This window comes from Pyxicephalus adspersus, chromosome 1 (genome assembly GCF_032062135.1).
Source record: "Pyxicephalus adspersus chromosome 1, UCB_Pads_2.0, whole genome shotgun sequence".
Lineage (NCBI taxonomy): Eukaryota > Metazoa > Chordata > Amphibia > Anura > Pyxicephalidae > Pyxicephalus > Pyxicephalus adspersus.
Genome location: NC_092858.1, coordinates 103,356,328 through 103,380,120, shown reverse-complemented (window position 1 = coordinate 103,380,120; position 23,793 = coordinate 103,356,328). Strand labels below are relative to the sequence as shown.

Here is a 23,793-nt window from a genome sequence, read left to right as displayed (position 1 = left end):
CTGTTGTTTCTCAACGCGTTTCACCGACTAAATCTGCTTCTTCAGGAAAAAGGCTGCCTCGGTATGCCTGCGTGTGGCATCCCCACGTGGTATATGTTTATAATTGAATATTGTTGACCTGAAAAGTCCCATCTATTGAGTTAATCCCTCAAATCTTTACCCTTAGCTATAAAGGATTTCACTGACACTCAATCTTTCGAATGCAGCTAGATCCTTGATCCCTTTGTTCTGGAAGTCCTCTACTATCCCCTCTATCCTGATGTGGTTGCTTCAGATACAAGATGTTTACCTCATGGATGAGCCCCATGCCATTGTCCCAGATAGAATTCAGAAATTATACCAGACCTAGACAGTTTGGTTTATGTTTGAAAATTCTGATTTATATAAACAGCTTAGGTTATAACTTCTTGATGAATCCTTGTTACATTTCTTGCAGCTGTTTGATTTTCTTGCTAATTATTTTATTTACCTTAAGGTTATATTATTTAAAGCAGTGTATCTGAAATTAAACAAACACCTGCAAAAAAATCTATAAAAGTGCATTTACCACCACGTTTAGCAAAAAAGTCACAAGTTCATCAGTATGGTGAAAGTCACATTTGCTGCTTTATAAATAGACTATTTTGTGTTCATGTCAAATTTCATTTGCTGGTATAGTATAACAGATTTTGCAAATTCATAGAGCATTCACCTACAAATTACCTGCCTCAATTTACTTCAAGCATCACATTCCTAAAAAAAAAGTTGTTACTCAACCAACCATTTTAACCAACTTTGTCATCCTAGGATCCTCTATTGGTCTCCAAATAGAAAGAATAAGCCAGGTGGTTGTCATGGACAACAGAAGCCATGGTCTATATTTACATGACACAGTGGCCAAGTGTTGAGGATACCCAGGTGCTGGTATGAACTGCCCGCTCTATAGGCCTAAGGTTTAGTCTACTGTTTCCGGGACTTCCTGTTCCAGAGTTTAACCTGAGCGTTTAAAAGCCCATGTTTGAAATACTGATGCATTCCAATGAGCTAGTCTACACCAAGGCGTTGAGGGATGTTTTTGGGCATTTAAGAAAAAACTCCTTTCTGCGTTTAAAGAATTAAGAAAAATTTAAATCAATAAAGACATTTTTGCACATTTATAAAATCATAAAAACTTCAATAAAAACCTCCATTCATGTCAATCAATTGAGTTGTTTTCATAGCTGTTTTTCGTAGCTGTTTTCACACGTTAGTAGGTGTTTTAACACTTTATTGAAAACAATGGAGGCTTTTATGAGCTTTATGCAGGACTTTGGAATCTGAAAGGCCCCTATAATGGTAGGACTCCCAGATCTCCGCTGCCCCACACTGGGAAATGAGTACAGGGGTACGTAAAACCCCTTACTCATTCCCTGAAAGGGTTAAATATATCTACAAATAATGAAACAAGACTTTAATGGTAAAGTATTTTTTATTATATGTATGTGATTGTAACTTTTTTTTTTACAGATTACCCCACTATGAAAGGATGATTCTCCTGGCTGCATTCATGTCATGACATGTTTCCCCATTCACCTCTAGTGCTAATTGGCTGAGAAAAGGTAAACCCTGATGGCGCTTGAGCCAAGGGTTTACCTTTTCTCAGCCAAGCAAGGAGAGGTCGTATGAGGACACTGTTCCCAAGTTACCAGCTGAACATTGGCAGGTGTTCTGTACCCTCATACATGTACAAATATATAGATATATTTAACCCTTTCAAGTAATGAGTAAGGGGTAATAAGTACCTCTTTACTCATTTCCTAGGGTTAAAATTAAAACTCTTATTAACCACTATAAAATTGTGGTAAAAAATGTCTCAAAGGCGTTTACAGAAGTTTTTCAGCATTTTCAGGTAAGCTTTAAAATGCTTGTAAAACACATAAAAACACATATAAATGCAGTAGGAGCATTTATATGCATTCTAAAACAGTCCATGTAGACCCAGCCTAAGTGGGTGAGCCTATACATTTACTGCAAATGTAGTATAACTCCTGTCATATTGCAAATGGAATTTACAGATGTAGTTTTGTTTATTAAGGTAAAGGATTTAACACAAATATTTTAATCAAAAAGCATACCTTGGCATAGCCACAAACACCCACTTATGAAGGCACTGTGCCACAACTAATTAGTTATTTCTCTTTGTATTTAGTGTAGCACGTGCAACATGATTTATAGCCTAGATTATTTCCAAAATGTTACATATATTATAATAATATGTCCTCATCCTAGTATGAACCCTGCTCTGGAAAGTTTACATTGTAACACACCCAATAAACAATACTTTAACTCATTATCTATGACCTTTTCTTATTACAACATTAACTGCAGCTTATACAAAAGAATGTTAATGCCATACTTGAAAGTCAATACAAATATACATGTGAAAGAGGTCGCGGAAAAATTTCAGCCCTCCAATAAAATGCTGTGATCCAATGCATTGTCATTGTAAACAATTTCAACACAAGCAGTAGGGAATATTTCTTCCCACTCCTCATCCAGTTCTGCTGTAAACTAAACCAATCCATGAGTGTTGTCATTTTGTTCCAGTATAATAATCTAAAGAAATGTAGGGATGTCAATTCTACAATAGTAGGAAGCCTTGGAAAGACATCACACTGTTCCATGGTACACTAAAGGGCACTGTCTTATGCATAATTCAATTCCTGACTTATTTTAGGAATTTAACCATTGCATGTGAATGTCATAATAGTGTAAAAATGTTATTCCTCAGTTCTATTAGCCTGCTTTTAGGATTTACACTATTGCTTTATGATAAGGCAATGTGCGGTAATACACAGCATTGTTGAAATTCATTGTTAATTGCACCTTTGTCAAGGAATTGTGATTCTACAGATCCTGCACTTTCATAAAATATAAATTTCGGGGAAAAGGTAACAAACTTTAAAGTCTTTTTAGGGGAAAAAAAGGAAAAAATGCTTTAGCCCCTTGGAGTGAAAAATGAGATGCTTAGCAGCACTTAAGTTGGAATGGATGTTTTATAACGTCTCATACATATTATATGTATGCATTGCATGATATGAGCTCACATACCTCTACATACTATAGACTGTACAATTAGATTGTAACACACATGGCTAAGTATCTAAATCTACATGAAGATACATTTAAATTGATCCTGTAATTTTACAGGATTTGTTTTCCTGTTGCTCCTTCCACTGCTTTAACCGTAAAGAATATATTCTTCTTTCTGGTATAAAAAGTGTATAGGCAGCCAATTGCTGGGCCTGAGGATGGACAAATGTTGGCAAATGTGCATCACTGGGTTAGGTAACCTCCTTTGCACCAATGTCATTCTACTCTAAATAGGCTAGAGGTCCCTAAAAAAGGCAACTTTGCAGCTGCTAAAATTATGAAATTATTAGTTCTCTGGCTGTCTGGGGCTTCGTTATTTTCTTGATCGCTCACCAAGCAGCTCAGGAAAGTTTTCTAATTTGCATACAGTTTCTATATTTGTGATCCAGGAAGTGAAATCAGTGTATCAGCACACAGCCAGGGACTAGCAGTTTAAAGTGAGTGGTCAGCAAAAGCAGCTTCCATATTTGTTTTACAATAGAGGAAACAGGTATGATTGAAGCGGTAACCAGCTTTATGGAAGGTGAAGAGACTTTTCTATAACATAATGAGGTGCTATCACCTATTTACTAATAACGGCATGGTTACATGGCGGTGCATGCCTTAGCTAATAAGAATTTATTTTTTTGCTGCAAACAAAAGTCTGATTGTTTTTTTGAGGTTACATTTGCCTCTCTCACATATTTCAAAATGTGTTTATTTCACAAAATTTAGAGGACTACCCTGCAGTGCAAGAACATTATGTGATGAGTTTGGCTTGGACCTCTATAAGGTGAACATGAAGACACTCATTGCAACACAGATTGTGGTAAAAAAGAAACCAACTACAATCCTTGGAGAGTACAATTCGTTACCATTCTTGAGGAATGGCAATAAGTATTTCTGGGAACCCTGCAGCTCTGGCCCAAGCACTCTTTCCTGGTGCTCATTCTACACCCTATGGCATCTCCCATTCTCCTCTGTCCTCCACCTTCCCCAATATCTTATATTTTGAATGGGGTTTTTTTAGCACCATCCTCTTTGAAAGAAGGACCCTCTGGAGACACAGCTTCAGTACCGTCACCCTGAAACATGAATGTTGGGGAAAGGAAGAACAGCAGGACAGAGATCAGAGCCATTGCAGATTTATGATACCTTGCTGCCTCTTTGATCTTCTTATATGTTTGGGTTAAAAATGGTTTACTGAAACCAGTCCTGGCAGTTATTATTGAGGCCACTGACAACAGTTGTGAGTGTTATTATTGTGATTACTGACACCAATGCAAGATTTACCAACACACCAACATTAAAGCAGCCATGGCCACATTAATTTGGCCTCCTCCCCAATGCAATATTGCACCCACATTAACATGGCAATTTCAAATCCAACCTTGCCACTCCTACAATTTTTTTTGAGCACTTAGTTTGCCCCCATCCAAAAAAATTCAGAAAAAAAAAAGATTAGTAAGAAAAAACTTAGGAGATCAACTTTGGCTTAATGCACTTTCAGGTTTATGCTATGAACACTGGCAACAGGAATATAAATTATAGCAATTACCTAAATCTAGATAACTGGAGTGTGCTCCAGAATTCTAAGGGCTCTATTTATGAAACCATTAATCTTACATTCCCTAAAACATTCCTTGATGGGAATCAATTACTGCTATTGAAACAAAAGGACCTGGACAATTCCCACAAAGGAAAGTTTGAGGGAATATGTGATTTCTGTTTTATAAAACATTTTGAACTTTCTGAATTGTGGGATAACATTGGGTAGGAAAAGTTTGGTTTAACATAATGTAGTTTTACGCAAAACGTACTGAACCTGGCTCAATGTTTTCCTCTTTTCCAAGACCTAATCCACAGATGCCACTTTTCTATTTAACATGACAAAAGTATACCTTGCCAAGAAGAGAACTCACTGACATTTTTTTTAACAAAATGAAAATACAAAGATTTTAAAAGCCCTGATTTTTAACTGTTACTGGGCAATCACATCATTTTTGTAAAAGGTGAATTCTATTTTTAATCTATGAAAATTCTATTTTCAGAATTATGACATAACATCACAGCTAACAAAATAGTATAAACATTGCATTAGTTTAGGATTTCAGATATTGACAACTAATGACAGACACATACTACAATACCTAAACCATACATCATGTATGTTGCACATAAATCATACACTGTCATTATTTTTCTATTGTATTTATAATTATATTTTTTAATATAAACTTTAAACAAGTCATGTACAACTATGCTAGCCTGCCTACATACACATAATACAATAAAAAAGCAAAAAAACAGTTTTATTTTCCTTACATACACCATTGTAAAAATATTTTCAATATTGCTCCCAGTTTATGGAGGCAGCCCTAGTATAAGCTCCTGGCATTATAGAGCTCAATTTAGGTTACTTTAGCATAAAGTATATGAGATGCCTTTTATAGGGGAACATAAATGTCAAACAAAACCAGTATGTCTTATTGACTAAAAAAAAACGGTTACCTTTTTACATACATTTTTACTACATTTTCTAACCTTCATGTGTTGGAAAATGGCTGGTGATTTTAAAGATTTCCTTGAATTCTTTGCTTTAAGTAAATTAACTCAGAGTTAGCGATTTACGCAACTAGAAGAGGTCAAACAAAGGAAGACATGTAGACTCCCCAGTCATCTAAGTTAGTTATAAAAACTCTTCAAAGCATAAATCCTAGCAGCGCTTAAATTAGCAGTAACCAATAATAATCAAAAACATGGCCCTATGTTACTCAATACAAAAAAAAGTAGACATTTCATATGGTAGCAAGGTAAACCTTTATTTTACCAATTTCCTTCCAGTGTACCAACCCATGCCCCCAAACACCCACAACATTGTAAATAGATTGGCTTCCTGATACTGGGAGAATTGAGCAGGCCACATTTGGAATGTGCATGTCATGGTTCTTTTTCAGCTTTAGGAACGTTAGCGTAGGCACTTCAGGCAATCTAGAGAGCTCTGGAAGGACTAGGAATATGCCCTCTCACTCTAAGTTGCCCTCTCATTACTACAGAAAGTAGCTTACTATTTGTTACTACAGGTACGCTTCAATATAATTTTCTTACATTTGATTTTTTGTATTCAAGTAAATTAATCTATATCTATTTAAATCATTTGGTAATTCCAGGATGATAGGTTTACTTATTATTCATACATACATCTTAATATGCTTTGTAGGAATAACATACATACGTATGTAAAAGAACATTTGCATAAAACGACAATTATAAAGATAAAAGATAGCTTAGAATGGTTTTGTTCTTAGTGTATCTGACCTTGTTGTCACAGGGTTTAGTCAGGCAACTATGGTGGAACTGCCTTGCTGCTGCAAAAAAAAAATATATATATTTTTATAGCTTTTATTTAAAATACCTACCATAACAAACTGCCCCAAGATCTCCTGGATCTGGGTGGGCTCCTTGGTAACAGCAGTCTGTCTTACAGGACCATGCCTTTATCATACTGTACAGAGTTAGCTACCACATAGCTCCTGTATGGTTTAACTGCCTCTGTAATTTCCTAATCTAGGACATATTGATGTTGACAACAAACGTTCAGAATTTCTTCATGTAAAGGTCATGTGTGATTTTGATTACTTTTTCGTTCAGCAGGGCTGGCATAAAGCTCTCCAGTCAATGCAAGGACTGACTGGGATTGCCTATGATTGATCTGACAACAAACAAAGTTTTCACTTTTCCTGGTGACAAAAGGATTCAAATCTTACAGGATGGTGCAGTGTTAATTGTAAACTTTGACACTGTCTACAACCAGCTTTGTAAAGGTCTTTAAGACAGAGGTGATCCTAAAAGGACATGGTACCAATTTAAAGTTTCCATATTATTTTCATGTCAAGTGGATGGCCAATATGAAATAAAACGCCCGGATCAGTAGAAAGGCTTTTGAGGTTTAGAATAACCATTGTATATCGCTTTACTAAGCTATGTTTAGTGTTGATGCCTAAAGTCTCCATCCTTAAATAGTTGGATCTTTTGAGGATCTTTGAACAAACTTCCTTTGTGGATGTTTACAGCAACTGGAGAAAACATCTAACTCAAATTGAGTTTTTTTTTAATTCCAGTTCAGACTTGGCTTGATGATTATTCTAACCGAACTGTCTGTCAATCATAACAAAAGAAAGCCCCACATAAACAAAGGGCATGGAAGCATCACACGTTACTTCAGTGTCAAAAATTGATAAAGGCTAAAAGCCCATTAGAAATCCTTTTAGTGTCCTCAGTGACCACTTAACAATTCTTTTTTGTGCACATTTTTATGCATAGTTCAGGAAACATTGCTCTTGGGGATGGCAGCAGAAAAAAAAAGATGCATAATGGTTATATAACTGCAGGAATATCCCCTGCCTTTTATGAACTGGCAGATCTTTAAACTATCAGACACTAAAAGAACATTCCCCTTTCTTCTGAAATCAGGTTGGTATTTAGTGGTCAAAGTTCAGGGAACTGAGTTGTATTTTGTATAGTATGACAATGTCTACATATTTTATTGTTAGAAAGGTACATTGTCTGGTACCTTGTGTGAAATCTTCCAAGTGAATCAGAAAGTGCTTAAGTAAGAATAAGGCTCTAAGGTATTGGGCAGATTTGCCACCTGCCCCCATCTCTTTAATTATATTGCAATATACAGTTGCTGCATTTTCATTGGCAAAAGAACCATGACCTACCCCATCAGACACAAACTGCCTACAAGTGGATTCTCCCATGTAAAGTGACAGGAAAATACACAGCTTTGACCATTACATATCCTTCTGGTTTACTGCAGGACCACAAGTTGTAGCTGGCCCCCTAGACATTCACCGGGCTCCAGGCTTCTGCCTGAGTTGCTTTGTGGATAATTTGGACCTGTGGGGACACAGACTGAAACCTGTCAGAGATTTTATTCATTCCACATTGAAAACTGAGAGTTTACATTTACTTTGTGGTTCAATTCAAGTAATAACAGACTGTAAAATACAACACATTTTGGACAGTCCAAAACTTTTTTTTATCTCATGCAGACAGCTTGAAGCATTAAGGTACCAACACTCTATATAACCATGCTTGGGCAGCCCAGGCTTCAAAAGATTAAAATAGTCCAACTCCAGAACAAATCTTCTTAAAGGTCCATATGATGTAGGAAGAGGCATGATCAAAGCCCTTTTTTAGTGACTGGTGGCATGGTAAATGCAAAAATCTTACAGCTGGGTTTCCCAGTTTGAGAGTGGACATCTAGTTACCTGACATGGATGGTTTTATGCTAGTGTTTGTGTTATTTTATTATTTTATCCCAGAAATGAGGAAGATTACAGGAATTAATAGCTAAAAAAACCTTTTTATGATGAACCTTGAAAATGAAAATGCAGGAAAGAGGTAGATTAATGTTAAATGCCAGGAACAGCTATGGTAAGAATGTTATCTTAAAACATGTTTCATTTCATTTTTCTTTTTTGACACACCAATGGCAAATGCAATCCTGTAGGTTTAAAGAGCAAATATATTTTCATTAACTGTTGTCTTTTTTGTTTCTTAGAAGTAGATAGTTTAGTCCAATTACTGTCTCTGCAAAGTCAACTAGTTCTACAAAATCAGATGTAATGATATTAACACCCATGGCACCTGGCCTCTGCATCTTCACCCAATTCAATATCAATGGAAGATTCCTAGGAAAAAAATAGTGATACAGTGTTAAATAGAAATAATGTATCTTTAATTTTCTTGTCAGGTAAAACAAGCATGGATATGTGCAGTTTTGTTTTTAGTGATGAGCACAACTATACATTTTTTAAAATACCCCATGGGTTTGTAAAAAAAAAAAATATCTACAATTTACAAGTTAATAGCAAATCCCCTTTTATTGGGATAATAAAATAAAAAGTATGTTGGGTTTTGCATAAATAAAGTTTTTGACTGAAAAATATGTTTTGAAAGCTGTCCCAAACTTTCTGAATTTATTACAAAGCCTCTGAACATTTGTTATCATTTTCCACCAATTTTCCCCAAAATGTTCCCAATTTTTTGGGGAAGTTTGCATGAAAATCATAAAAAGCTGCCTAAATGTCTGTACTTCTGTACTGTTTGGCATATGTACTACAAAACCAGTAACTTGTAACTTTCTTGGGAGGTAGGACATGACAATGAAAACACTCAAAATAAGGAATTAGCCTCAACTATAAAAATTATAGTTGAAGTACAGTTTAGTTTATGCTTACTATATTAAATACATTAACAGATACAAGTGTTCTTAGTTTACGTAATGTTATTTTAACATTTTACCTGTGGACAAGAGTGTTTTTTAATCCAGATTTCAGTCCTCTTACAATGGTTTTAACTTGTGGGGTAAGAATGGCTTGTGACACATGGAAAGTCCCTCGCTTAGAGCGTTCTCCCAGAGTTGTTTCTAGAAACTGAAGCAACTTGTTAACACTCGTTGTGTTTGCCCAGGGTGCTGGCATTTTATTTCCTGCCCATAAAAAGGGGTACTCGTTCCATAAATTGTAGTGGTAGAAAACCAAAACCTTCAAAAACATGATAAAAAATTTCTTATAAAAAACACATTCCACATTCTTGTATATGAAACAAACATTTCTTATATTAAGGGCTGTAAGGTGAAAACATTGCCTGGTTTAGTGCATTTCTCAGCCTAAATCAACGTAGGATGATTCTGTGGCAGAGGAAAAAGATGAGAGACTGATGTCTGAGCCCTCTCATCCTCCATAATCTGTTTTAGACCCTAAAGATGGGTTTCTGAAGGGAGAAGAACAAGATGCTGTCCAGGAACAAAAGTAGTTAATGTAGCCAGGATTTTGCCACAAATTTCACACCATACATTTGCACATTTGTCCAGTTTAATGAAATTTAATGAAAAACCTATATGGGACATTACAGGTACTATCATTAATAACATCCAAATATTTATAAAAATATGATTTTTTTGAAATTGTTCCCATATAACATCACTATATGTTGCTGTGAATACATTTCTCAAAGTTCATATATAATTTTTGTCATGTCAGTACCAGCAATCAATCAGAAGAAAATTTATGAAAAAAGTTACTTTCTTTACTTTACAGTTTTTACTGTTGCTGCTTTTGAAGCCTTGGACAGTAGGATATAATATTATTGCTAACATCTCTGATAGATTTAAAATTGTAATAATTAAACATGTGAACAACTAAAAATCAATCAATATGTTTGTGCGTATTATATTGAGCCCTATTCTGTTGCAGTTTCTGACATACAATAGACATCCACTAAATTCATGGATTTAATGAAAAAGGCCCCAAACTCTGCTCCACATTTTATACTTTTTCTACCATGCACTGAAGGAAAGGGTTGTTGTAATTTCAATAGCAACGGATAGCATCGCATTCCTGAGGATACCAACTCACCTCACAAAGTTATAAAGGTTCAGAGACTTTGGATTGAGTATGTGCACCTCACTTGGATTTAAGCTGTGCAATTTAGGAGTCATTAATTAGAAGGATTATGCTGCAGTCCTCGTGACAGAAAAAGGAAGGTGCTGGTGGGGTAGGGAAAGCTGAGTATAGCAAACTGGGGATACAAATAATGATGTGACTATGGGTAAATGACTGATGTTATACTAATCTTCTAATCTGTTTATATTTGCTGAAAATATATTTGTTTAGGTGTTGTTTAGTGGTCAGCTAGACATATGTTATTCAAAACAAAAACAAAATGAACTGAAATTCATATACAAATTCATATTATCCAAATAATATTACATGATGATAACACAAAATGTATTGTAAAGGCAAGTTTACACCCTACTAACAGCAAGTAATGTGTTCAACTGGGCACACACCTAATTAAAACCTCAGCAATGGTATCCGATGCTTGGGAGCACTAATTAGTTATACAGAGATTTTTGCAACATGCTGGAGCATGTTTATGTGGATAAGCACTGCCTATTCTCATTTCTGTGAAAAAATTCTTAATATATAGAGAAGAGTCCAGGGGATTTCTGTCCACTACCACGAAAGGCTTCCTAGAAACACTGAGCTTTGCATCCTCAATCTTACCTGCCCTCAAATGTTTACTCCCCCTCACCAAGTAGTAAAAAACTTCTTGGTCTAGGTAGAAGCCCCATTTTCATATCACATGAATTTCCTTACTGTAATCGCCCTTTCCCTGATCCTGGAAGCTTTGCCACCCCTCTCTAGTCCCCACAGTTTAGCTTATCCTCCATTCTGTGCCAATCTTCAAAGCTCAGTCACTTCTCTACATAGCCCTGATTCTCTGAAATCAGACAGTCATACAATGTGCTAAGATCCCCACATATCAGCCATTCTTCTACTGATCTCCATGGTTCACATAGTCTGTATTGTGTTCTATCACTCCTGCCCTGTGCACCATCCTCTCTGCTTAGATACTCCTCAAAAAAGCCCCCAAACCTGTAACACAGCCAATCCTCTGGTGTGCTTAACTCTTAACAGCTCATATCATTGTTGGAATCGGTTACCCACTCTATTCATTGCATTCTGTACTCACCCCAGCCCTTGCATCATTCCAAACAGACCCCTACATGTTTTATTAACAAGCTCCTATGTAATGGAAATTATTTTATATATTATTTTATGGATTTAATGAACTTGAGCTTATAATTAATTCCTCTGATTCCTAGCCTCTTTATATTCCCTGGTTTATACTCTTTTGCCTTCAGTCAACTCTTTGTAGAGGATAGTTGTGCAGAATGTATAAATTAACTTGTTGTTTTATTTGTATATATTGGTGTATTATATATATTATTGATATTGTATAATTGTAAAACTTAAAAGTTGTTGTTACATATTATGCAAATAACACACAAAAACTGTATTCTGGATTAATGCATTTATGTTCCTACCATACTCTCTAGATCAAGCTTTCTTAACCTCAACCTTATTAATATAACCCTTGAATTAACTTTCAGGTCTTCATGGAACTCCTGCTATATTTACTAAATCTACAGCTCACAGTACAATAAATAGTTTTATTTGGAAAAATGTCTCTTTTTGGCCAGTGGGAGGCACAACTTTATCATTGCCCAAATAACCCCCAGCAACCTCTGGAGGATATATTGTATTATATATTATATATATGCACAGATATATTATATCTGTGCAGGATATATTGTAGGCATAGGAACAGATTTCTATGTGCACCTGATATAAATTTAATTAGAACATAAACCTTTTTGCCCAAACTGATCTGTGGCAATAGAGAAATGCTACACTATGCAAATTGGTTCACTTAATCCAAAACCATCAATTGAGGTAACCTCCAGATATTGGATCTTATTTAGGAAACATCTTCTGACTAAAGACATCTGTGTCTTGCTATCCTTCAGCTACCTTACATTGGGTGTTCCAAACGTCCTAATTACTTTAGAAGACCTGTCACCAAATGTACTACATGACCCTTCCAGCTCTAAGTAAGAATCTGTCTCTATCAAGTTTGCTGCTTTAACAAGGAGACACAGTGCAGAGAAAGGCATGGTAAGGGAGAAAATATAGCTGTATGGAAACCACAGGTAATACTGGTGACTTGTCCTTTTTATGACTTTACCTTCTTTACTTGCTTTGCTTTCTTAACTTTACCTGCTTGCATATTTGGCACAGTTTTCATAGTTTTCATCTTCCTAAGGCAAATCTGTAGTCATGCCTAACACGCTAGATACTGCCTAAATAAATCCTGATGCTAGCACTATTTGTTCAATATGTGAGTAATTACAGACTTTATATTAAAATAGAAAACATTATTGAAATGATTCAATATTAACATAGGAATAAATAAAGTTAAATGTTTTTTTTAACATACCTGGTAATTTTTTTCCCAAAGGTACTGCAATGTTATATTTTCAACGCATTCAGCTGTACAGAGTTTACTTCCAAATACTTCCTTCATCATATTGACAAGATACAAATGGTGATCATGCTCCATGGCGTAGAAGTGATTGAAGTCTAGCAATACAACCTCTTTGTTGTGATTGTTCAGAAAAGTGTTAATTTCCATGAGTCCATCCCATACTCGTATCCCATATAAGCCATGTATGAAGTATATCTCTCTTCCTTCCTCTGGCTTAGAAGACACACGTAGATCAAAATAGCGAATACCAGATTCTAGCTGTTCTTTAAAAGTCAAATTTTGTGTAACAGACCATTTCTTCATCAATTTCTTTACTAGAGAGATTTTTGCTAAACGTTTAATTGACGCTGCTTGGTCTGGGCCAACTGGAGATTTCTCATCAACCCAAAAGCTGAACGAATCATGTGACCCTAAAATATAACACATATCAAATAATCATAAACACATAAAAGTTATGAAGCTGAGCTGTTAAGTGCAACGGTACTGCATACCACACTGACTATCTAAATAATTAAATTTCTTTTTGTATGTCAATAAAAAAATTAAGCAAAACAAAAATGTATTTTTTGTTTGGTGATGCTGTTTCTTACCAATAAAAAACAGACAATAATAAGACAGGATGTCTTTTCAAGCATGTCAAGAGATTTTCTGCACAACTTTCATTTATGTTTTTTTTTCTCTCTACCCCATCAACTTCATGACAGCATATCAACTGAACCATAGCACAAGGAATGTTTCTGTCCTAGGATTCAGCATGTTATAGCTGAATGTTTTCCTGATTCAGCTATATCAAGCTGATCAGAAGTAAATATATTTTTGATTTTATTTTTAATTGCGCCACGTGTACTGTTATAGCCTTATATACAGAAGTATTATTCTTTGAGGTTGAGGATTGTTTTGTGTGGTCAGTTAAGAAGCAAATAGCACACAGCCAATTCCCTTGTATATAATATACATTATATATATATATATATATATATATATACATAAATACATGTTTTTTTTAAATATTCCAGAGCAAAATAAAACACATCCAGTACACATCTGCAACACATGCATGCATGCCCATGTGTTATCCCTTAAAGAGCATGCAAGTTCAGAGAACCAGAAAATGTAACTTTTACCTAATATCCTGTTACTAAAGCATTGCCACATACTGAGGGGAATGGTTAAGTCCTCTGCTCAACTATACAACTGAATAAACAATAAATAATTCCGCTATCATGAGGCAGGTATTCACATGACTGCAGTTTGAATCTTTAGGAGGTTCAGTATTCTGCTGTTTTAGTGCCTGGAAAGAAAATTACAGAAGATATAGATAAAGCGTAGCACTCCTACACAAGGGAGGGTAATGTTTAGGTGCTAAATTATTGAAATAATTCAAAGCAGCTAATCAGTAGGCAAAGCTGCAGGGTTGACTTTGCAGAGTGCCAGAAAAGTCCCAGAGATGGAAAATGAAGAAAAGAAAGGAAAAAAATATTTCTCTAGTAAAGTGAAATTTGAGGTTGACTGGAGAATCCAAACCTCTGAACACACATGCAGTCTAAATCTTCTAACCAGTCTAGATGTAAACTCTCACCTAACTTTAAAATCATTTTACATACTGTACACTATAACTAACTACTTGTAATAACCACATGCAATTACCAAAAAATAATTTTATTTTTCAACTAATAGGGGTCTTTGAGTTAGAAACTGAACTTACACTGAAACTCTTACATTGGTGAGGTCTGTGAAGTGATCCTAACACTAGTGGTCAATGAAGAAGGATCCTCAAAGACAGGAGGATAACCTTATGCTGGTGGCAATTGGGATAAAATCGCTCATATACTGATGATTAGGGAGTGTATTACTCATATACTGGTAGTCAGTGAGAAAATGCTTATTTCTCAGGAGCTAAAGCTTTTACCAACCTCCAGAGGGGATCCTTGTATTCCTCAGGGCTGTGTCTGAGAAAGGCTTAAGTAGCATTGAACAAATCAAACTTCCTAAGTAAATACCAGAAAAGCTGGTCAAGAAGATTTCCTAGCTCATCATGTACTTGAATTCTACTGAGCTAATGTGTGTTTCATCTGATGTCTTTTTGCTAATTGCTCTGCCTGAAGACTGAAGCTAACCTGAAGATAAAACCATGGCTTCTGTTTTATATTGGATTATTACCCTGATTCATGTTGAATCTTATAGGTTATATTGGGAGTATGGTACTTGTAAAGTCTTTATCATGTTAACCTTGTAATGCCTAAACCCCAACTTGTGGTGCTTTGGCACTTACTGTACAGCCCTCGTGGCTGCATCAGACAAATTCCCAAGATCTTTTTTATGTTTTGGTTGGATTGTGGGAAAGGATTGCAATGCGTGTTTGGGTACTGCTGCTATCTGCCCCCTTTTAAAAGATTTCCCCTTACTTTCTGTCCTGTTGCCAATGGTTTTACTGAGTAGAAAGAGAAAAACAATTACCAAAAGCATTATAAAAATATTTATTTTTTAATATTTAAAGAGTAGGTAAAGACTAAAACACTATGCTATGACATCTGTCATGTATGTATGCATGAATTTATGTGTTTATGCATGTGTGTATGTATGTGCATGCGTATATAGACATCAATATAGGTAGATATATATTTCTGCGTGTTTATGAGAATCTTTTGGCAACACTGTTTTAACCATTGTCCATCATTAAAAAAAAAAAAATTAAAAAAACATTTTGATTTAAACATTAATTTATTTATGTTTAGCAGAAAGAATCTGATATTAAAAACCCTCACCAGTTTTAAGTTTTACAAATGGAATCTGATCAAACACATTTCCAATTGCAGGAATAAAAAGCTCATATTTGATTGACATACATGATAGAAACATAAACATCAACCAAGAAATCATGGAAGCAAAAAAACAATACACCAAGAAAAGGTCCTTGGATTCAGGTCATTACCAATCTTCAGTTAATCCTCTAATTAATGGATTATCTTTTAGACAAACCTCTTTAACAAATCCAGCCATGAAAGCCTGATGTTCCAACACTCAAATGGTAAGTAACATTCGAGGTAATGCATTCCTAGTGAATTTGTTTACTGGAAAAAAACTAAAAGGAACTTAAAGAAAATGCAGCTAGATTTTATGGAATGAAATGGAAATCTGACTGGAAGAAAAAAAGATATATTTACCACGCCATCATACATCTAAGCACAAATCAAGTTGTATATTCCTTAAATATACCAGCATGGTGGCTCAGAGGTTAGTACTCTGGCCTAAGTCCCAGGTTCAAATCCCAGCCAGGGCACTATCTGCATGGAGTTTGCATGTTCTCCCTGTGTTTGCGTGGACTTTCTCCAACAAAAACATATGGCTGGGTTAATTGGCTTTCCCCAAAATTGACTTTAGATTGTATTAAAGGGATATTACTATGGAGGAACATGAGATTGTGAGCACCTTTGTGACATGACTATGGACTTTGTGAAGTGCTGCGTTATATGTTGGTGCTATAAAAATACTGTGTAATGATAACAATAAATACAGGTGGAAACTGTCTATCCTTTGCCTTTAAGTTAAAATGTAAAAAAATCAGAGTTTCTCTTAAAAAATACTACTAAATTAGTAGATGACTACAAATGTTGACGTTGGACGACCAGATTCAGGAAACTTCCGAAGGGTTCGATGAATCTGTGAAGGTAAAGGTGAGTTGTTTTTTTTTTTAATTCACTTCTGCTTTAAATTACATAGTCAAGTTGAAAAAAAACATAAGTCCATCAAATTCACATACTAGGGAAATAAACATATCCTAGATATAAAACCCTATAGACATAGTTGATCCGGAGGGAAGGTAAAAACCCTGGTACAATTGGCTCCAACAAAGAAAAAAATTCAATCCTGATCCTGGATCAACAGTCTCTGTTATCTTTACTTTAAAGCTTTATTAACAGGTTATATTTTGTGCTTCTAGAAAAGCATCTAGCTTTTTCTTAAAGCAATCCATAGTAATTGCTGAAACTACTTCCGGAGGGAGCCGATTCCACATTTTCACAGAGAAGAATTCTTTTCTAAAACTTATTTTCCTCCGGACGTAGCCCTTGTCCTTTGTGATTATTGTAATATATGGACCATTTATATATTTATACAGGGTGATCATATCCCCTCCTAAACTTCGCTTCCCAAGGGACAATAGATTCAGTTCAGCTAATCACTGACATGAAATGAATATTTATTATTCCCTGCACACCTAATTTTCAAGAAGGAGGACAACTCTAATTACCTGCTATAATTGGAGTTAGCAAGTGATGGATGGAGATAATAGAGAATGAACTCCATTAGTATATTGGTGAGGTGTACAAAGAATTTCTTTTTTTTATTTGCTAAATAATCAAATCAATTTGCCCAATGACTTGGGATCTGAGACATTGATCCAGGTTGAATCTTTGCTTGAGTGATTTGATCTGCTTATATTTACTCTCCATAAGTATACATAATCTCCAGGTAAGTGAATAAAGGCTTTTCTATAATATATCACCTAATATCTAGGATAATAGGAGGTCATGTAAATACCCATTTAACATTATGTTTTGAAACACAACTTAGAAGCTCTTTAAATGTACTGTTGCTAATAATAATGGAATGTGATGGGTGGGGTGTATGTTTATGAATGTAGCTTTTCTACACCCTTTTAAAATTCAGTGTCTGTAATAGTAAAATATGCAAGGCAATGCTTTCAACACTCCAGGTAACTAACAAAGTCTCAATTCATTGAGCTATCATGAATATTATTTACATGAAGCAAGTTATTTTCATCAATAAGAGCCCATGAAAGCTGAAAATATTCACACAAATGAAAATATTTTGAACATTATGAAAATATAGAATAGTAAAGGAAGCCTAATGATGCTAACAAATATATCGCCTTTGTATCAAACACATTTCGGACTACTTAAATGGCAAAATGTTTAAGGAATATTGATTCTGCAGGGCTTTATCACTTGTTGATGTATCATGTTTAGTGAATTACATGATTATTACCTTGTACAGGAGAGATTAGGGCTGTTTGTGGTGTCTAATCTAAGATTAGTTATGCTGGGACGGAATGGTTGTTAGGAGGGTATTGATCCAGCACATAATGTATTATAGGTAGCAGAGGTCACCTAACAACCATGAGGATAAAGGACCTATCACACTTGTGATCCTGTAACTGTTAGAAATCCATGAGCATCAAGATTAGAAAGAGAGAACACTCATGTCTAGTGTTTTGCTCCTTTGCAGGTCAGACATGCCATGTGTTGCTTTTCTCTTTTGTAGCAGAGTAAAATTCTGCAGTGTTTCAGCCAGGGAGGGTGCGATGCCATAGGAGCAGGTAAGGACTCTCTGTTCAGTGGTTCGGTAGCTGCTGATTGTTGCTAGCAAAAAAATAAAACCAGATTAATAATATGACATGGTCCTAGACCCAGCTAGAGTATGATGTATGGCCAACATGTCATAATATTGATCTGGCTGTAATATTTTGCTGGCAACAATCAGCAGCTACAGAATCACTGAACAAAGTCCTTACCTGCTCCTGTATGATCACACCCTCCCTGGCTGAAAACACACCAGTGATCAAGCAATTTCAACCTCCTTTAACTAATTTTCAAATGCAAACTAACTAAATAGATCACAGCATCTAATGACCTAGAATTTCCTATGAAACAATGACAAATGCATCTTGACTTGCTGGGTTGCCTTGCCTGTTAGACTTATAATGCTCAGTGTCTTGTGGAAGTTAATGAGCTGAGGTCTGTAAATCATTTAATAACCCCCCCCCCCCTCCTGTGAATATGGGAGGAGACATTAATGCTTTCCTAGAGAACCCTTTTAATCCACAAATGTACTCGATTATTATCATATTTCTATGTCCTTTATTATTGACATTGTAATATTAATATTATATCAGGGTAATAATAGGGAAAATAAAAAAACATGTAATATACAATCTGACTTCTGTTTTTCTTGCTCCACTTTTAGTAGTGTTATTACCCATTGATCTATTATTATTCCACATCATCCAGCAATCCTGAGCAGCAAAAATGGCAGCTACAGGTTTATTACACTGACAGCCATTATATTCATATACAAATCATATTCAAATGTTTTTCTAAGAACACATTGCTGTCACTGCTATAAAGAGCGTTCGCTGGGTGTAAATGTCTTTATCTTTTATTTACGATTCATTGAAAATAAAATGTCCATCAATGACTACATCTTCAACTGAGTAACAACCCTGCTGTGTGATTTTACTGCAGATCAAAAATATATAATGGGAGTGATAAATAATGGATATGTTGGTAGGATTAATGGGGAATACATATAAGTGAAGGGGACAAAACAACAAAACCTGTTAGGCTAGGTTCACATGTGAGAGGGAAGAAGTGTCCCCTGACTCACACTTTGGTGGGGGTGCAGAACCGCTCACTGCTGTCACTATTCATTCTCTATGGGACTTCTGACATGCTATGTAACCATGGTAACCACACCGCAACCTCTCCACCAGTCTGAAGGCGGCTGTCATTTTTTTGTCTTTTCTAATATTGTTATTATTGTTACACAAGCAGTATGTAGTATGTCAATATCAGAAAAGTTACAAAACACATTAGCATACAAAATGCCAGTGAGGACAATATTCACCCTGTCACTCTGCATATTAATTCATCTTTCACTATAATGATGACACACCTGACATTCCTCTCATATCTCATGGCAGAGGTAATTACTGGTTTATGACAAGCTATTTACAACTGCACACAATGCACCGGCAATGCAGAAATCAGTATATGGTATAGAAATAATCATTTCTTGTAATAAAAGCTTACCTGGTATAGCTAGGTTAGATAAAGGCATTGTGCTGAGACACACAGGCAGGGTGCCCATCCAGTCTTCATAACTTTTCACAGCCATTCTGTGCGCCTTGCTGGCTATCAGATGTCTGGGTCCCCTCAGTCCAAGGTCAGGGTTATGAATGCTATTCCAGCATGTCTGCTACACTGGGGGGCGAGATATACAGCTGGAGTGCTAGCATTTCCTGAAACGCTCTATGAAAGCCTTCCGCATTGTCAGCACCACAGACAGCTCTGCCGGTGGCTGCACGGTTAAGCCACTTATGTCTGCTTGCTGAGTAAGCTGGGCTGGACATGTCACACAGACCTGACATCATGAGGACACACTGCTGGCACGCCACCTAATGGTAGAATCAGCTCACTTCAGGCTTCTAGCAGAGGTCACACATTACAGAGGGGCATAGATGGATTCCTTACTTTTTTATTTCCTTATTTATATATACCCAAACAATATTATTAATATGAGATCTTATTTTTATCTAGGAAAATTGTCTTTCCTTCATATAAGAGGTATTCGATACTGCCATATATACATTGGGAGCTAGTATGAGTCCATTACTCTTTTGTCCCAGGGTGTACATGTTTCTATGTCATTGAATTTCAGTAATAACTATTAGAGTCAACTATAATCTGAGACCAACATGGAAATAGCCCTTCCAAGCATTATAAAATAGTACAGCAAGGCAGTGATATTAACCTAGGGTTATACAGTAGGTAAAAGGGGAGGTCTGGGAACCTTTGTTCCGGAGAGCAAACAGGACCGGTTAGCTTTTTCAAATTAAGGACAGACATCTATGTAAATGTGCAATGCGCCATGGTGCCATAGACATTGGCAATGGTCAGCATGGTGAAATGCGTGTGTTCTTAAGAGATATATTTTATTGTAGCAGGACTTCACATCTTACAGCATCAGATCACTTTGCAGATCGTTATATTTGGCAATATAACATCCTAGATTAGTGTTTCTCAAACAAGGTTCCTCCAGAGGTTGTTAGGGGTTCCTTACTGCTTCTAAACTCAGTTTAGGTGAAACCAATGATCTGTTTTGGACAGGGTGACATTCTTTCCATTAGTTAGCAATGTAAGATTAATTATTCCTACTGACCCACCACACTAATGCATTGTTAGTTGTGGATATAGTAAATATAGCAGGGGTTCCCTTCATGCCAGTGGGAAGCATCAGCCACATGTGCAGAATTAGGGATGGGTAAAATTTAACTGAAGGCAGGATGAGAATCTGACGTGTGCAGCTGCCGTCCAATGTCGTTCATGGATCCGTCCTGGCAGATACACGTACAATAGAAGTCAAACAACCGCAATGGAAGTAAAGAGAGGAGAGCGCTGCAGGGTGCCGCTTGCTCGAACCCCACCCTTATCTCTCCATAGTACACAACAGAGCTGTATGTAGTGTTTGTTTATTCATCACGATCGTTTCCAATGACAAAAATCCAACGTGTATACATAGCCTTATGCTCATTTATGGAGTGCACACATAAGGTTGTTGTGTGCCATGCATTGTGGTGATGGCACAGGCTGCATGGCCTTGTGTCAGGGTGGGCCAAAAGCCATGAGGAAGGGTATTTAGATTTCCTTGTGATTGGTTTGGGTGGTTTCAGGTAGTTATGGTTTATTGCATTCTTATAAGCACAGCCTAATGTCTTTTCTTTGTTTCAGTAGGAGCGTACATCACTGATCCAAGAAAAGTGGGGGGGCATTTCAAAGGACATCATGATGCTCTAATGAGGGTGGGGGTTTAATTGTATTTGCAAAGATCCTGGGAAATCAGGTATTGGAAGGAATTATGTTTCTAGGGAAACTGCGAAGCTCAATCAGGATCTCTGGGGCTGGTATTCCCAGAGAAGTTTATTACTAAAGGACAGATACGTATATATATATATATATATATATATATATATATATATATATATATATATATATACACAAGTATAAAATGGAGTGCTTTTTTAAGATACATTGTTTTTAAACAAAAGGTGGGTGCACAAACATATTCAGGAAGGGATACTTTGAATTTGAGCTAAAATAGAAGGCAATTGTTTGGAAACTACTTGTTTTTTTGTTATCTTTGTCTAAATGAAACTTTAGACCAAGTTGTCCATAAAAGAGGTGCTGCTCCGAATATTTTAAGAATGCTTTTCATAAGTCAACCTGTGACTGGTTTTAAATGCAAATTTTTCAGTTCTTTCTTAAAATGTATATGTCAAGGTGTCACTGTAAACCTATTTGGCAACACCCCTTCAACAAAATGACATCTCGCCATGGCTGGCCCTTTGACATATCACCTAGAAAGCTACTGTCTCAGGTTTACATCTCTGGTGTATCTGGCTTGATAACATTGAAATTTACCCACGCTCATAAATTATATGGCTTGTTTAATATAACCTTAAAATATAAGTAAAAGCTTCATATTCCATGTCAACAAACATTTTACAAAAAACTGTTACAGATTTTTTATCAACCTTTTCTTGACCAGAAATTTTAGAAGCTTAGGAACCTAGTCAATGTTTAGTAGTATCAGTATGAGTCAGGTAACTTGACAATAATCCTATGATTCATTTTCCTGATTGACAGTGGGTCTGAGGACTAGAAAAGCAAACAGTTGTACATTCCTAGTTCTTTGATGTAAAGTTATTTAACATTCGCACGGAAAGAGGCATTTTACTTTTGTACCTATAAAGTCATATTGCAGTCACAAAAAGGTTAATGAAGCCATGACAGTGCAATTGCTGAGATCTTTTTGCTGCTATAGCCTTTATTAGAATGTATTTTTTTCAAATGCCTGCTAAGCTTTTTAAAAGTGCTTCTGAAACATTGAAGAAAACGAGTGAGTTTGATTTGGGGTGCCTTGTTTTTAAACAGCATTCCTTTCAAGTAATTTCCCAAAAATGGCAGGAGTGCAGCAAAAATTACCAGGGATACAATTTTTTTTTAATGATTTACTTCTTTATATTTTATGTTGTACCCATTTTACCTTCATATTGTACTTTTTGCAAACTATTCGGTCTAAACTTTTATTTTACTGTTACTGATAATGACTTACCTTACTAAATGTAAAGTATGTGTACAGATTAAAAAATCATATCATTTGTGCCAGTTGAATACTATACGGGGTCATGGTAATGTACTAAGGACCCAGAAGACAAACACAGCCTGATAACAGGAAGCAATATAGAGTTTAGGTGAAGAAAGTACTATTTAACACACTGATCTTCCCTCAAGTTGGGACATCTCAGTTGAACCTATCACTGATGGCCTTACATCATTTTTTTTTCATTTATAGTGAGCAAATGTATTCCAAAACCCTGAGAGAAGTGTACTAACACACAAACACATGGAGCACAATTAAAATCTCAACATTAAAGAGATAATCTTTATATTTTGTATCTTAGAAGAGGAATAGTAATCTGACAAAGTGTCTAAATATTTCTGCAATTTATGATATCAACTTGGGTGTATTATTTATTTTAAGCTAGGAAATCAGAAACTACACATTAGTGAATAGAATCCCATATAGGTTACATGTGTTTGGGATCTAAGATATATTGCTATTTAATCTGAGATTTAGGAATGTGAATGTAATGTTGACTATGCTGCTGTTCTGTAAAAATAAAGAAAACACAGTAATATTTGACAATATAAATTATGATCAGAACAAGACAATATGACATAGAAAGACCAAATATGATATATAAGCATTAACTGTAACTGACAGCTAGGACTAGTATAATTGGGAAATAAAAACTAGGACATTTAGCAAAGACCTTTTATTATAAACATGCTGAATGTGTTGATATATATTATTTTTTCTATAAACAAAATATATAGTAGTGCTGAACTGACTACAAGCAAGTCTGTACAATTCAAGAAAATTCACATTTACTAAAGGGAAGTAGAAAAGAGGGAACATTGGGATAGTATAAAAAGCCAC

The 23,793-nt window shown here is 35.7% G+C and overlaps 1 protein-coding gene across 2 annotated transcripts; it reads right to left on the bottom strand.

Annotated features, from left to right (window-relative positions):
* Positions 1 to 4,566: 4,566 nt before the first annotated feature.
* On the bottom strand, positions 4,567 to 20,169 carry PLCXD2 (phosphatidylinositol specific phospholipase C X domain containing 2). Of its 2 annotated transcripts, none has more exons than XM_072422050.1 (4): positions 19,824 to 20,169; positions 12,946 to 13,403; positions 9,403 to 9,644; positions 4,567 to 8,789 (listed from the first exon to the last, which is right to left on the bottom strand). In XM_072422050.1, exons 1-4 carry the CDS (start codon positions 19,906 to 19,908, stop codon positions 8,633 to 8,635), a joined length of 942 nt encoding a protein of 313 aa, XP_072278151.1. In that variant the 5' UTR covers positions 19,909 to 20,169; the 3' UTR covers positions 4,567 to 8,632. The 2 variants fall into 2 exon arrangements, with proteins under 2 accessions (XP_072278151.1, XP_072278163.1); XM_072422062.1 differs by lacking the exon at positions 19,824 to 20,169 and adding an exon at positions 14,907 to 16,623.
* Between the last annotated feature and the right edge of the window lie 3,624 nt (positions 20,170 to 23,793).